The sequence below is a fragment of the Astatotilapia calliptera genome, chromosome 23 (assembly GCF_900246225.1).
Source record: "Astatotilapia calliptera chromosome 23, fAstCal1.2, whole genome shotgun sequence".
Taxonomy (NCBI): domain Eukaryota; kingdom Metazoa; phylum Chordata; class Actinopteri; order Cichliformes; family Cichlidae; genus Astatotilapia; species Astatotilapia calliptera.
The window spans coordinates 26,920,574-26,936,818 of record NC_039323.1 but is presented as its reverse complement, the minus strand read 5'-3'; the positions used below and the strand labels follow the sequence as shown (position 1 = coordinate 26,936,818).

At 41.1% G+C, this 16,245-nt stretch overlaps 1 protein-coding gene across 6 annotated transcripts in view; it reads left to right on the top strand.

Moving 5' to 3' along the window:
* LOC113016060 (collagen alpha-1(XVIII) chain-like) overlaps positions 1-16,245 on the top strand; it is a 55,340-nt gene that overhangs the window by 19,269 nt on the left and 19,826 nt on the right. For 5 of the 6 annotated variants that reach the window (XM_026158556.1, XM_026158558.1, XM_026158555.1 and 2 more), the window contains exons 1-2: positions 2,646-3,173; positions 13,649-14,190. In XM_026158556.1, coding sequence (XP_026014341.1) covers positions 2,750-3,173; positions 13,649-14,190 — 966 coding nt within the window. In that variant the 5' untranslated portion in view covers positions 2,646-2,749. Of the gene's footprint in view, positions 1-2,645; positions 3,174-13,648; positions 14,191-16,245 lie in introns of those variants that run through there. The other variant, XM_026158557.1, reaches the window with a different exon arrangement.

Below are 16,245 nucleotides of genomic sequence, written 5' to 3'. Positions count from 1 at the left end.
TGTAGTATGCAGTTTAGCACTGTATAGCCGGAATATGTGAGACTTTCCCTTGAAAAGACGTTGTCTGAATGGGACCATATGCTGCTCTAAAACCTGTACAGGGAGTGCAGAATTATTAGGCAAATGAGTATTTTGTCCACATCATCCTCTTCATGCATGTTGTCTTACTCCAAGCTGTATAGGCTCGAAAGCCTACTACCAATTAAGCATATTAGGTGATGTGCATCTCTGTAATGAGAAGGGGTGTGGTCTAATGACATCAACACCCTATATCAGGTGTGCATAATTATTAGGCAACTTCCCTTCCTTTGGCAAAATGGGTCAAAAGAAGGACTTGACAGGCTCAGAAAAGTCAAAAATAGTGAGATATCTTGCAGAGGGATGCAGCAGTCTCAAAATTGCAAAGCTTCTGAAGCGTGATCATTGGACAATCAAGCGTTTCATTCAAAATAGTCAACAGGGTCGCAAGAAGCGTGTGGAAAAACCAAGGCGCAAAATAACTGCCCATGAACTGAGAAAAGTCAAGCGTGCAGCTGTCAAGATGCCACTTGCCACCAGTTTGGCCATATTTCAGAGCTGCAACATCACTGGAGTGCCCAAAAGCACAAGGTGTGCAATACTCTGAGACATGGCCAAGGTAAGAAAGGCTGAAAGACGACCACCACTAAACAAGACACACAAGCTGAAACGTCAAGACTGGGCCAAGAAATATCTCAAGACTGATTTTTCTAAGGTTTTATGGACTGATGAAATGAGAGTGAGTCTTGATGGGCCAGATGGATGGGCCCCTGGCTGGATTGGTAAAGGGCAGAGAGCTCCAGTCCGACTCAGACGCCAGCAAGGTGGAGGTGGAGTACTGGTTTGGGCTGGTATCATCAAAGATGAGCTTGTGGGGCCTTTTCGGGTTGAGGATGGAGTCAAGCTCAACTCCCAGTCCTACTGCCAGTTTCTGGAAGACACCTTCTTCAAGCAGTGGTACAGGAAGAAGTCTGCATCCTTCAAGAAAAACATGATTTTCATGCAGGACAATGCTCCATCACACGCGTCCAAGTACTCCACAGCGTGGCTGGCAAGAAAGGGTATAAAAGAAGAAAAACTAATGACATGGCCTCCTTGTTCACCTGATCTGAACCCCATTGAGAACCTGTGGTCCATCATCAAATGTGAGATTTACAAGGAGGGAAAACAGTACACCTCTCTGAACAGTGTCTGGGAGGCTGTGGTTGCTGCTGCACGCAATGTTGATGGTGAACAGATCAAAACACTGACAGAATCCATGGATGGCAGGCTTTTGAGTGTCCTTGCAAAGAAAGGTGGCTATATTGGTCACTGATTTGTTTTTGTTTTGTTTTTGAAGGTCAGAAATGTATATTTGTGGATGTGGAGATGTTATATTGGTTTCACTGGTAAAAATAAATAATTGAAATGGGTATATATTTGTTTTTTGTTAAGTTGCCTAATAATTATGCACAGTAATAGTCACCTGCACACACAGATATCCCCCTAAAATAGCTCAAACTAAAAACTACTTCCAAAAACATTCAGCTTTGATATTAATGAGTTTTTTGGGTTCATTGAAAACATGGTTGTTGTTCAATAATAAAATTATTCCTCAAAAATACAACTTGCCTAATAATTCTGCACTCCCTGTATATATCTTTAAGCATTGATGGCGCCCAGGTGTTCAAACTGCCAATCCCACAGGCACTGATCCTCCTCCACACCTTCAGAGATTCAGGCTTTTGAACTGAGCGTTGATAACCGATTTTAAACACAGGTTTTGGAGAGTGATGTACCCAATCATCTGAGCTGTTGCTAAGTAACCCAGTTAGCTGCACAATGTTCCTGCAATGGTTTCTTTTTAGTACCACTCACTTTTTGTCCACTGTAAATATTTCATGTTTTCTGTGTACTATTGTGAATGAAATATAGCTTAAAGAGATTTGGAAATAATTGCACAGTGACCCAGCTTTTTTTCAAGAGTCGTACATATTTTGAAAGGATTTTTGGCATCTCGGCTGCTGGAAATGACTTTAGGAGTCATTTGTTTGCTCTGAAGACACAGTTTAGTTTTCTGCAGCTGCTTAGAGTTACCATTCTTGTGCCTATGTGGTAAAAAACCAACATAAAGCCTGCAACCAGTTAGTGTAGTTTTGCGTAAAGACTCGAAGCAGCATGAAACAGCGAGCCTCGTCCTTCTAAAAATTTAAAAATAGAATTAGTAGGATCTCTGCTTAAGTTTATTAACGTAACCTGTCATTATGCTTTATTAAATTGTGGTTAAATAATTGTTGCCTATAAAGTAATATTTAATATTTTCTTTGGTTAATTTACTTATTTACTTTTATTCAGTCCTGCTCACCAATAAAATGAGCTTTTCCTTTAGAGTATGAACTAAACCTTTTCTTTATGATCTGCAGTGCGTTTATGAAAACTCCATATTTCTGCAGAGGACTCATCTGTCTAGGCCGGGTGTGCCTATGTGGTAAAAAGCATGCCTGTATGCTTTCTAAGGAGACCCACAGGAGTCACGCAGGGGAGGAGTTTTAGTTTGAGGCCTTTTTTTTTTTTTTTTTTTTGGAGGAGTTTGCACTGGGAGCTCAGTGGGGAGGGTCCCAGAGTAGTTTTTATGCCTCTGCTTTCATTCACTGGTTGCTCAGTGGCCCTTGATCAGCCTCGATTTAACTGCTGCCCGTCTGGCTAACAGGTGGTGCTTTGAGGAATCAGCGCTGTTGCAACAGCCAGCACCATGTGGAGGAGGCTCCAGACTGCAGCGCTGCTCCTCATCCTCTGCTCCGGGAGCTTGGAGGCCTGGTTCTGGAGAACCACGGATGAAGAAACAAAGACAGAAGCGGTTACGTTTGATGCTACCACTTTAACCACTCACACTGTAGCAATGATCACCAGTACAAAGCAGGTGGAGGAAGGTGCTACTACTACTACTACCAGCAGTGTAATGATGGAGGAGGAAGGTTCTACTAAGACTGCCGCTGGTGCAAAGATGGAGGAAGAAGAGGAGGATGACAACTTGTCCGGGGTCGGGGAAGAAATCATCAACGTGGCCACAGGCATCCGTAAGTTTGTCGAGGCGTGGGATGCGACCACGACCACCTGGACTGTTAGTGCCGGCCTGACGGAGAAGACGGAGAAGTCTGACGTGACGATGAAGCCAGGCAGGTTCTTGGGGGAGAGGGTGGAGGAAGGGTCTGGGGGTGGGGAAGGGGATGGATTTGAGTCAGACGTGACAATTAGAGGTGGCGTTTCTAAATTGAATGGCCCACCCTGTCTCCCCGCGCCCTCTGATTGGCCCGTTTGCAGACAGCCACGCCTTTTCTCATTGCCCAACTTTTTCAACCACACCTCAGTGGAGGAGGCGGGGGCGGTCCTACAGGAGTGGGCTTGGCTCACAAAAGCAGAATGTCACCACAGCGCAGAGCTATTCCTCTGCCTCCTCCTGACTCCCAGGTGTCCATCCCCCGTCTCTAACCTGCCCTGCCGCAGCTTCTGCCACACACTGCAAGACAGCTGCTGGGCGTTCCTGGAAAACGGGCGTCTCCCAGTGGAGTGTGACCTCCTGCCTGAAAGAGCTCATGAGCCCGGGCGTCCGGTGTGCATGTCAGTTAGTAACTGGAAAGGTAACCGCGGCGGGTTAGAATGTATCCTGTGTGACGATACATTTTGAATCCGGAGCGTCTATGTGTGTTTGTTTTGGTGTCCAGCTGCATCATTGTCTTTGCCCATCACATGATTCGCTTTAAACGTGATGCATGTTTTTACCACTTTAATTTGATCATATAGAGCCCATAAAGTACTCTGGCTCATGTGACTACAGGTGCTATACATTACAGTTTCACATATATTTGACCTCCTACCATGAAACCACTGGTGGGTTTGTTTTATTAGAGGAAGATAATGACCCTCACATTTACTGGGGCTCCGGCTAATGATAATTTTTTTATTATTTTGTTGCTTGTAAGAAATTTCAATTTTCCAAATCACAGGATAAAATTATTAAATGTCTTTTTTTTTTAATCCAGAACCCCAAATATATGAATTATTATAATCTAAGGCTGTAAATTCACAAGTTTTAGAAACAATCATCATCACTTTTGAAAAAATCTGGGATCAAATTACTGAAGTATAGTTAATAAAGTATTCTGTTTTGGATATTGTCACAATTAATGCACAAGAGCATTCATCATCTTTTAAAAAAATAAAAATCTGTTATATTCTTGTGCCTACATTACCCATAATGCAACATCAGTTTGTTTTAGAAGATCAGGTGTAGTAAGTAGCAACTATGTAGCTCACAGGCTCAAGCAGGGTTCAGTTCAGGCTTCACAGTCTTCACACGCCTCTTTCTGAGGTCACAAAGGGCTTTAGTCAACTTTCTTACATCCAGATTCTTATCAAAGTAAACTTTAAGTGCAGTTCCATTTGATCAGCAGTATATCAAAAATGAATGAAGGCATCATATTCACTGTAATAAATATCGAAATTCTGTTATACAGAGGACCCAGAGTACCAAAAAAAAGTTTTATCATATGATCAACTATTTGGCGGTTAGGTAATCAAGTTTGGTATGTGAGATGCTAATGTTTTTGGTATATTTTATATTTATCCAAAAACACCCCAAAACATATCTAAATGTAAATTGTAATAATTAATTATTAACCCTTTAAGACCTACCATAGAACCAAGTCCACCAGAGTTATCTTTACATTTTTACATGCGGTAGTGCCATTTTTGGGAGCATTTCAAGTTGCTATACATCAATACAACCATTATAGCCCAAACTTTAATAATATGTATGCATTAAGTGCATAATAACTACACAAATTGCAAAAAAGTGCAGTAAACTACAAAAAATTTGAAAATCTTTTTTCTTTTTTTTTCTTTTTTTTCACATATATTTCTAGTTAGCAAAATTTAAGATGGCTTGTCTCTCAAAACTGTAAACACAAAAAAGTTGCACAAAAAAGTTTCCAACAACAGGAAATTTATTTTGAGTGTCTTCATAGCTTTATTTTTGAGATACACCAATGTTTATATACTGCAAGAAAAACGAAGAAAAAATATTATAATGCAAATTTGCCAAAAAACAGCATGTGCATCAAAATAAACTGTTTCCAGCAGTGCAATTTGAGTTCTAAGCATCCCAGAAACTATAAATAAAAGCATAAACTCAAACATGACTTTTAAAAACACCAGTGTAGGCTTATAAGGCCCCGAAAGTAAAAAAACTACATTTCTGCGAAAATGACGTCACTTCCGGTTTCAGGCAGGTAATGGCGGACATGCAATAGTTCGCGCTGACGTCTGTTCCAACATAGGAAGTGTTATGAATAGCTGATCAGATCAGCAAAGCGTGTTTCTGGAATATTATGTTTTTGTTGCTGCAAGTGCTTTTTATGCAATTTTTGCAAAGCTATATGTGGAAGGAAACCGTGACCGAGGACAAGCTGATGGCATAAGATATAAGTACAACTCCTCCAGTTTCAAAGGTTTTTTTGCAGTTTGCAAAGAAAATTATTGCGCTAGCTTACGTGGTTCCAGTTCTACAGGGATTTAAAAATAGTTACGCAAAACGGAGCGTGCCCGCTCCGACCAGTTTTAAAGGGTTAATATACTGGTAAAAATCAACTGAGAAACTACCAACACACATAAGTTATGTATACACTGTCATATAGCTGACACGTGTTGCCTACATAATTTAAAAATATAGATGATTATCTTTATTTTTCATTTTCTAATTTTTAATGTATTATTTTATTTAGGCGGTTTTGGTCCTCTGTATTTTAAAGTCAGAAAAAAGCTTGCAATTTGGAAGATGGGTTTGATTAATGTTAAATACACACTTTTTGTAAATCAATGGTCAAAACATGCAAAAACATTGATGTTGGAACTGCTGAAGTTGCTGTGGTGTCACTTTCTCCCCTGACGCATGATAAAACACCTGAGTTCACGCCGTTGTCGCCAGGCTGCACGCAGCAGTTCATGTTGTTGTCTTGTCTCCTGCAAACGAGGCATTTTTAATGTGTAGAGTCAGTAGCAGTCAGCAGCAGCATGCCTGCTAGTTGTTTGATGGTAGCTGCATCTTTTTTATGACACTTAAATCTATTCTGGTCATGTTAGATGTTTATACTGTAAACTAGAAATCATATATACATTAGGTTAGAAACTTTTGCAGTGAAACCCTGACAAATATATCAGAGGCTCTTGTTCAGCCTTTTAATGCCTTAATAAATTTAACAGCACACGTCATTGGCTGGACATTCCTGGGGTTTTTTAAATTAAAACTTTGACCTCTGCCACATGAAAACCTTCTTCATCGTGTGTTTCCCACGAGAATGCTTACTGCAAATGTTTGAATGACCTTTACAACAACTTGTGGCTTTAAAACACCAACACAGCTATGTTTCACCCCACAGCAGACTCCTGAATCTGCACTGCAGTACGTTTTGGAGACTTTGGTGTATGCATGCAGCCAAGCTTTTGCACTGTTTTTGCTCGGGGTGTACGGGTTATAACACGTCCCTGTGGTTGTCAGTCAAACTGTTTATTGCCTGTGATTTTCCAAACACCTGCACAAGGGATGACAAAAGGGTTAAGGGAGCCTACATTTGATCAAAAACACTCAGTATACGCTCTCAGTCGTGATGTTGTCTTTACATTTAGATGTAGGTTGGTTTCTCACAGTAGGCAGTAATCATTCTATTCCTCCCATCACATCCTACTCCTGCATGCCAGCCACGCTTTTCTGTCTCGAGTTATCGTGTCATCATTTCTATTCAGCTGGTGTGTTATGTAGGTTTACAGATGGATGGCGTTTTATAGTTTCCCAGATGGAGAGGAAACAATCAGGCTATCTGTGGTGGCAGTGGCGGTGGAAGTGGGGAGAAGCTTGTGGAAGGTATTTTTGATAACCGCTGTGGGTGGGAAAATGGTCTGCTCCGAGAGATTGAGTGTGACGATTGTGCGGTCGGTTTGGGTGAAAGGGCGGCGGTCTTGCGGTCGGTAACAAGAGAGCGTTGTGATGGGATGAGACGGGGAGGCTTGCAGTCTCTGCCAGGAGGGCAGAGGGCACGACAGTCACCCACCCTTTCACCCAGTCACACTTGATGGAATGCAGTCGAGTGTTTGGGACACCATTAGAAGATGAGCAGAGATTCAAAATGAGGCACAAGTATAAGAAAGCCTTTTATGTGAGTGGGGAAATACTGGGTCTTCAACTTGGAAGCAATTTAAATGCATTTTGGACCATTTATGTGTCATTTATAGTGTCTCAAACAGACACTGAATCACTTCCATTTGTTTAAAGTTTTTCCAGCTGATGCTGAGGTTCAAGAGGCCACGCCCACCCTGGAGGGCCTCTGGGTTCTCCTGCTGCATGGTTAGTGCTCAGTTAGGACTCAGGTATAAAAAAAAAGAGACGGCAGTTTAATGAGCTGGTTGTGAGCTGCTTGTTTATCATTATTTCTCATTTGCTGCTGATTGGTTCCCTTATTAGTTCCTAAAAAAACACAGACTGTGAAAGCAAGGTTGTCAGCCTGTCTTCAGCCCATAAAAATAAAAAGTAGTGCCACCAGCAGCCCAAGCTTTAAGCTTTCAACATCACTGAAAAGCAAAGCAAAAAACTTTTAAGTGGCCTGAAAGATCAGTCTTTGCTATTTGCTTTCACGCTGTTGGCGACCAGCTGAAGAATACAACAAATTGACAGATGACTTGGCAGTAAATACATTAGAGAAAGGGTGTCAAACATAAGGCCCGGGGGTCAAAATCGTCCCGGCAAAGACTCCCCTCATGTAATTAACCATTAAATGACAGATAATGCATAAAAATGTTTTGAACTTTTTTTTTTTTTTTTATATTAACAAAAAAACCTTGGAGTGTTGGAGCCTGTTAGAGAAGGAAACTGGAAACAGTCTGCAGGTAACTGTTAGAAGCAACAAGCTCTCAAAAACGTATTAGAGCAGTTTACTTTATCAAATTATATTTTCTCAGTTTTCATATCTGTTTTGTAATAATTCCCTAGCTTTGCCTTCCAGCACAGTGTTTTTCTGCACTTTTTCCTCTTTTTAAAAGTCAGATTTGGTGCTTTTACTGAATCCAGTTTTCAGTACATTCATTCTGTGAGTAATTAATTTTTGCCCTACTTCATGCATGTAACACATGTATCACGACAGCAACGGTTAAGGTTTGACCCTGTAGCAGATTGGAGAGTAAGAGAGCTAGCACAGACTTAAAATATAAAAACTGGGCTTTAGACACATTGAAATATGGTCCTGTTAGCAAAACGGATGATGAAATAAATCATGCATTTCGACATGTGCTGCAGGCTAAATTTATGAACCAGTGCTACCTGTCACCGTTCATACTTCTCAAATTCTTCACATAGACAAATTTGTTTTGGAGGGCAGCCAAAAACCCGAGCTTTTCAGCTCTTCTGCCTCTTCGAGGAGCAAGATGTGAACAAAAGGAAGAATCCAGCTGATGTCATCTGAGCTGCACCGATCCCCCCTCAATCAACTTTAATTGGCGCTGGGCTCTGGGCTCATTCAGACGTGGATTAGAGTCTGAGCGGGGATCAGAGGCTGGGTGAAGGTGTCACAGGCTCCATTTGAAGTGTTAACTGATGCCACAGACGAGACTCAGTGCAATTAACAGCCCGAGTCTCAGGCCAGCTGTGTGAATGAAGTGTTTGTTGTGTTTTACGATAAAGAGTCCTGGATTTTATTCTTACCCACGTCCTCAATTCTCCAAATCAAGACCTGCAGATTTCTGCTGCAGATATATTAAGATCTGCTTTGGGAATACCAGGACAATGGCATAATATTCCTCATGCAAAACACTGAAATTACTGAAATTGTTCAGACACAGTAGATGCTTTGGTGTAGTTATTGAAGGCAGATTGAGTTGCTTTTGCAAGTAAAGGACATTTCAGGTCAAGCAGAAGAATGAGGGTGTAGTTTCCTACATTTTTCTCTATTTTAGGCCACTTTAACCATCACATGCTTGCATTACTTTGCCCGTTGTACTTTGTAATTTAAGCACACAGTGTGGTTACATTGACTGCAGTAACACTCAGGCTTAGGCGCAGATTTTACAGGATAGTATAAACTCTTCTTATGCTCCCCCTCCAGGATGAGGGAAGGTCTCTGCACTGCTAACCCTCTGGAGGAGTTCATTAGTTGCACTGTGACATTTCTGCATGTTTTAACTGCCGCGTTGAGTCAGTTCGGGCTGCTGGCCCGTCCACTTTGTCCCATTAACAGTCCCTCATGGTCCATTTTCCCATGGACAGTTGCCGTGCATTTCCTCCCTCCCGCCCTCTGTCTGTCCATCTGTCAGTCCGTGCCTCTTCTCATTGCCTGTGTCTTTTTCTTCACACGCTAAAACAGGCAGGCGTCGGATTTCTCTGGAGTTACATGTTAGAAAATACACACATGGCACCCCAGTAATCCCCTGTAACTGAGAACATGAGGTCATTAAGGCCGCGAAACACTGATGTGGGCTGTTCTTGCATACAATGGGGACTGTTAGCGTGAAGAAAGGAGGTCAGAAATGAGCTTTCTGTGATTGGTTTCAACAAAAAAAAATCAGTATTTCATTATTCGACGGTGTCCCATGCAGAGATCTGAGCTGATGTCTTAAGAGCATAAAAAACAATTTGAACAGCTTAACGTGAGGAGTTCCTTCATGAACATAATTTACTGTCCAATTTGCAACAGTTCTGCTCATTGCACACGCCAAATTTCTGTGGTTTTAGCTTTGTTTGTTTGTCATTATAACTTATATAAAATAGGCGGGGTTTCACTTCCTTAAATGCACAAATCAAAATGTAGCAACATTTGGATCAAACTTTGTTTTTTTCTTTGCCAATCCAATGAAACTGCATTTTTTTCATGTTTTTGATCAACTCAAAGTTACGTTTTATATATATTATGACAAACACCATTCACTTAGCACACCTTAAACACACTAAGGTGTGCTAAGTGGCATAGATTCAAGAAGGTTCTGGAAACATTCCTCACAGATTTTGGTCCATATGGACATGTGCTGCATGTCAAAGTGCCACGGACACATGATCACATCCACAATGGAAAATCTTCTGTTCCACTACATTCCGAAAGTTGCTCTATTGGACTAAAATCTGGTGACTGTGGAGGCCGTTTGAGTACAGTGAACTTATTGCCATGTTCAAGAAACCAGTTTGAGATGATCTGAGCTTTGTGACATGGCGTGCTATCCTCAGAAGATGGTACACTGTGGTCATAAAGTGATGGACATGGTCAGTAACAACACTCCGGTAGGCTGTGGTGTTTAAACAATGCTCAGCTGGTACTAAGGAGCCCACAGTGTGCCAAGGCAATATCCCTCATATTATCACACCAACAGCAGCCTGAACTGTTGATATAAGGCAGTATGGAGCCATGCTTTCATATCGTTTGAGCCAACTTCTCACCCTCCTATTAGACGTTGCTGCAAAACTCAGACAGGCAATGACTTTCCAATCTTCTGTTGTCTGGTTTTGGTGAGTCAGTGTGAATTGTAGCCTGAGTTTCCTGCTCTTAGTGGTCAAGAGTGGTCTTCTGCTGCTGTAGTCCATCTGCTTCAAGACTGGACATGTTGTGCATTCAGAGATGCTCTTCTGCATTGCTTGGTTGTAACGGTTAATGTTGCCTTCACATTTTTTACCCAGACAACTGCCACTCAGTGTGGATCAGCAGTTTCTGAAATAGTCTCAAATGAATAACCGTGTCACATACAGAGTCACTTAAAATCACCTTGCATCATCATTCTGATGCTCAGTTTCAACTTCAGCAGGTAGTCTTGACCATGTCTACATGCCTAAATGCATCGAGATGTTGTCGTGTGAGCAGTTGATCAGGTGTACCTAATAAAGTGTATAATAAGGATAATTCTGGGCATATATGATAACTATTCCGTTATTAAATGGAAAAACAAATACTAAAGTTGGGGAAGAAAGACACTGGAGATAAATGCTGTGCAGGTTATTTTATCCTCTTGATGCTATGACATATAAAACAAAGTTTAAAATTCTTCCAGTGCAAATTTATGCCTGTAGAATTTAATGAACATGTCTTACACATGGAGACTCCTTTCCCTCAGCTCAGCTCTTAGTATTGAAACTATGTCAAACTGCACTGTCCCTTTTTAATAAGTAATTAAATATATCTATTGCTTTATACATAATATTTTGTGCTTTATGAAATCAAAACATGTTTAAAAGTTTTTTACAATGTCTGAAGAGGTAAAACAATATAAAATCCTGCCAGGAAAAACTCTAAAAATAAGCATGTTTCTTATTCCCTGCATTCTCACAGGAAAGAAACAGAAATAAATTAAAAGCCTGAGACTAGATTGCAGCCCAGATAAAGAAATTAGAAAACTTTGCGTAATTGTTATGTAATGGTCTTGTAACCACAGTGCTAATGGCTTGCTGGCAGACATTAGCCTCCCTCATGGGAGACTTCGCTGTTACTGGGCTGTAGAGTTGGGTTAGTGGGAGAACTGTGGTAAAACCAGACAGCTTCCAGATGTGAACATGTATGGAATTAGAGTAGGGGCCTCCCTTGAGAAATTCATTTTCAGTCTACCATTTTTGATTAACTGTAAGTTCACATTTATGCTGTCGTTTGTCATTTTCTGAAACTGCATAAATATATACCACTATATGGTTTAGCTCACACAACAGCTGCAGCAGCTGTGCTGCCTTGAGAAGAACCAATAGCAGGTGCCTTCACTGAGAAGCCCTCCACCCTGCCGATCTCAAGCTCCAGTTGGATCAAATCCTATAATCCCAGAGGAGCCAGGTTTCTTGTAGCTGCTGCGCAGGTCGAGAGACTTTACAGGCTGACAGCAGTTAGTTATGATCTGGTTGTCCTGTTACTATCCATGACAGCAGCATAAGCAGGTGGAAGGCAAACAAACCCCCCAAAGGGAAAAATAAGGTGGCTTAAATGGCATTAAATATTGACCACACGTGAACATATAAAATTCCCATCACTAAGAAATGTGGGAGACCCCCACTACTGATGACCTCTGTACGCCTTTAATGCACAGATTGCACTTGTGCAATGGCAAGCCTCAAACCCTATCCTGGTCAAAAAAAATGCTGCTTCTCCCCTGTGAGGCTGATTTATGAGAATCTGCTGCTTCTCATTTCCCTTTTGGGCTATTTTAGTCTGTGGGAATTGAAACTCAAGCAGTTTTTCCACTAATGTGCCCCACTATTGAAGTCTCAGAGTGTGTCCTATGCCTTGTAGCCATGTTTTTTTTGGGAAAGTTTTGTTCTTAAATCACCCTCATTGCTGAATTTGGGATCTGTGGTTTTAGCATGTGACCTGCAGTGTCAGTGCACTTTTCGGTTTGTTGTTCCAGACATGGGATCTTCAAGGGTCACTTCAGTTAGCAGCTACTTTTGCAGCAGACTCGTAACTCTATGAATCTTGCAGTGAAAAGCACTTGTGAAATTTATGCCTCCTCACCCAGTAAAATCCAGTGTTAGAAAACATTCAAACACCTTTAACGTGCCACAAGTATTTGAGTTTGCCCACTTTTAGCATTTAAAAATGGGCAACTGTGTAAAAAATGACTAGAATAACTTTACAATAACTTTTTTTAAGTCCTTGAATTTAATCTGAATCACATCTTGATTATTTGATTTACTTTAGTGTGGTGGTGTACAGAAGCAAAATTGCAAAACAAGTTGCCATTGTCCAAAAACCTGATTGTATACATTGGTTTAAGACCAAAGCTGACACACTCAGGAAATAACCAACAAGAACTAGTGAAAAACGGTGTCAAGTAAGTGTAAGGAAAAGCTTTCATTTTGAAAGTAAAGGGTTTCCTTTTCTGTCTTTATAGTTTAACTACTGCTTAGTAGTAGTAGTAGTAGCTGAGTGTTTTCAAACAAGCTGGTCTTATCTATGCAAGCTAGCAAACTGTGGCTGTTTGCTAGCAACCAAAGCAATCGCAAAGACTTTTTCAGTGCAGCACCATGTACCTCTGTGCAACCAATTTCACCTAGCACCTGCTATCAGCCTGTCAGGGAATACACATTTTCTCTAGTTCCATCAGATTCAGCAGATGTTTACATGTTTATGTAATAGCCTTTTATAATGGACACAGTAAACATGCTATGCTAGTGGCAGCTTTGAGGAGCACAGCTCGTTAGGTTGAGTTTTTTTTGCCCTCGCCATCTTGCTGTCTTGAAACACGACGCTGCTTGGGATGACTATAGGTCATTTTATTGGCCTTTACAAAGGATGCAGGTTAAAATGACTTTCCAGTGGTTTCACTTTGTAGACCAAGAGGCTACATCTATACGTCTTATAAACCCTTCAACGTGTAATTCTACTGCACAAAGATAATACTGCATCAGTACTATCGGTTCAGTCCCACATATGAGAGTGTAATACTAATTACACTGGCTGGTTTGTGAGTTTTTATGTACATTTTTCTTCTTATGAAGGATTTTTACTTGTTACTCAACAACATAAATGTCACCCAACTGATATAAACCATTGAAAACATTTTTTTTCAATGGTTGGCAACTGAAAGTCAATTTTCTCTTTTATTTGTGTGCACTAAGTTTTAACTTCCTGTCTCCTCCCTCTCACAGAAGTGAGCGGCATCTCTTTACTCCAGCTGATTGGAGAACCTCCACTAGAAGAGTTCACCACCACCTATGGGCCAAATGGGGAGCCTGCCTATCGGTTCACTCCTTCGGTGGTCCCGGGCCAGCGAGCCCTGGTCCATGTCCCCAGCCCTTTCTACCGCCACTTCTCCCTCCTCTTCCATGTCAAGCCCTCCACTCCTGCCGCCTCCATCCTTTTCTCCATCACAGATGCCACCCAGAAGCTCATGTATGTTGCTGTCAAGCTCAGCGCGGTGAAGGCTGGCCGTCAGAAGGTTCAGTTTTTCTACACCGAGCCCGACTCTGAGGCTTCGTACGAGGCTGCCAGCTTTGAGGTGCCGAGCATGGTGGACACCTGGAGTCGCTTCTCGCTGTCAGTCATGGAGGAGCAGGTGGCCTTCTACCATGGCTGCGACTCTGAGCCACAGGTGGTGAAGTTTGAGCGCTCGCCGGATCCCATGGATCTCGACCCTGCATCAGTACTCTTTGTGGGTCACGCGGGAAGAGCTGACAATGGCAAGTTCCTGGTAAGTGGATCCACAGATTTGATGTTCCTTGGTGATTGCCAGATGATAACCAACCTGTAGGCCTTTGTGACTGGGACTTCAGCAATCATTTACTTTGGGACTGCCAGCAACCAGTCCAGAAATATTCATCTTTCCGTCTTGGCTTTTGGTTGTTAGATGGTCACTGACCGGTCCCTGGGCCTGTGTGACTGGGCCTTATTCCCCTGATCCCACACCGTCACCATGATTCTGTCATGTCAAAAATGGCAGCCAAGTTAACATCACATGGTTAATGGTCACATGTCTCAAAAATCTTAGTGGGTTGAGTAGTAATAATGACAACATCATATTTTTTAAAGGTTACATGAAGTCCAAAAATGCATGAAGAAGATTTCAAGTATTTGAAAGTTTTAACTGATGCTGCTCTTACTCAGGTCTGCTTTGAAACACAGCTGATAGATTCTTAACATGGTTTTTACTGAACGCTGCTTAGTGATTAAAAGAAATAAGTAATAACAATAAAACAGTATCTGTATGTGTTACTTTGTAGCTCATGCAGTTTTAGCATGATTATTAATTTTGTTCATTGGGTATAAAAGACTAGAGGGTGACTCATCCAAGCTGCGGCTTAGCCTGCCTACAGCGGCTCATCTTGTTTGTAGATTGGACTGGATCACTTTACCTGATCCTGTGAGTGGAAGTATTGACCTACAGTCATCCATTTACCCTGCAAAATCCACTCCTGGAAAATGACTTTTGCATTTCCTCAAAGCTTTTGAGAAGAGCAAGTTGTAAATTAAAAAATGAGCCAGGTCAAAGGTCACCAGTGACCATTATTCTTTTGGAAGGATCCTTTCAGCAGAACTTGGTTGACAAAAATTGCATTTTTAAGATTTCAAAATAATTCATATACAGTTACACGTACATTTACATATATGCTGCAGACAGGAAACGCTCATGGCTAATTCAGCATACTTTCAGTTGCTCCAACACACAAATAAATGTGCTAAAATAAAGACGCCAGAAAAGATTTCTTCTTTATGTGTTGAGGATTTGATCACTATCAATATTTAGGAAATATGAAAGTTTAACGCATTAAGAATTGGACAAACCAACATGATGGCACTCATCTCAGTAATAAGCATAAAGCTACAGCAATGCTATAAAACGGGAAAGAGAAATTATCACTTTTAAACAGTTTTTAACAGTTTTTGTTTTATACAACAGTGTGGTGCAAAAGAATGAGACGCCTGTTTTGTACGCATAATCTCCAGGGTACCAGCAGAGGAAATGCTAAAGAGATGTTTCACAGTTCTGACAGGAAAAAATGAAAAACAGCAACAAATCCTCCTCCAGAGGTATCTGGGAGTCTGTTCTTTCTTGTCTGTGACGTCGCCCTGCGGCACTCCGTCCAGGGTTTGTGTCATTAACAATAAGGAGGTAGTGCCACCTTTAACCTCTGAGACAGGGACTCTGGTGATCATATGACTCTCTTTGAAGTGGAGAACTGTGGAAGAAATTAAGATGGCTGCAGTTAAAGCTCATAAAATTTGCATGCTTCTGATCAGAGGTGTGGACTCAAGTCACATGACTTGGACTCGAGTCAGACTTGAGTCATTAATTTTATGACTTTAGACTTGACTTGAAAAAATGTTCTAAGACTTGTGACTTGACTTGGACTTTTACACCAATGACCTGGGACTTGAATTGGACTTGAACCGGTTTACTTGAAAAGACTTGATATTTCACCCCAAATATAAAATTTAACATACATTGTATATAGAAAGTGTGCACCATTAATTTAATTCATTGATTCATTTATTCAAACCACACTCCGTACGTATGTGTGCGTGAGCTGTAGCACAGTCAATCAAATTAACCAGATTTAAAAAAAAAAAAAAAAAAAAAACGCTCAAAAATGCTGCAAGGAGTTATTTTTTTCAGGTACATAAACTATGAAGTAGTCAACAAAAAACCGAACTGCAATATGCAAAACATGCAAGAAGAGAATCACAGACAGAGATGGAACAACTTCCAACTTTCTCCGACAGTTGAAGTTGCATAAAGAACGGTAGG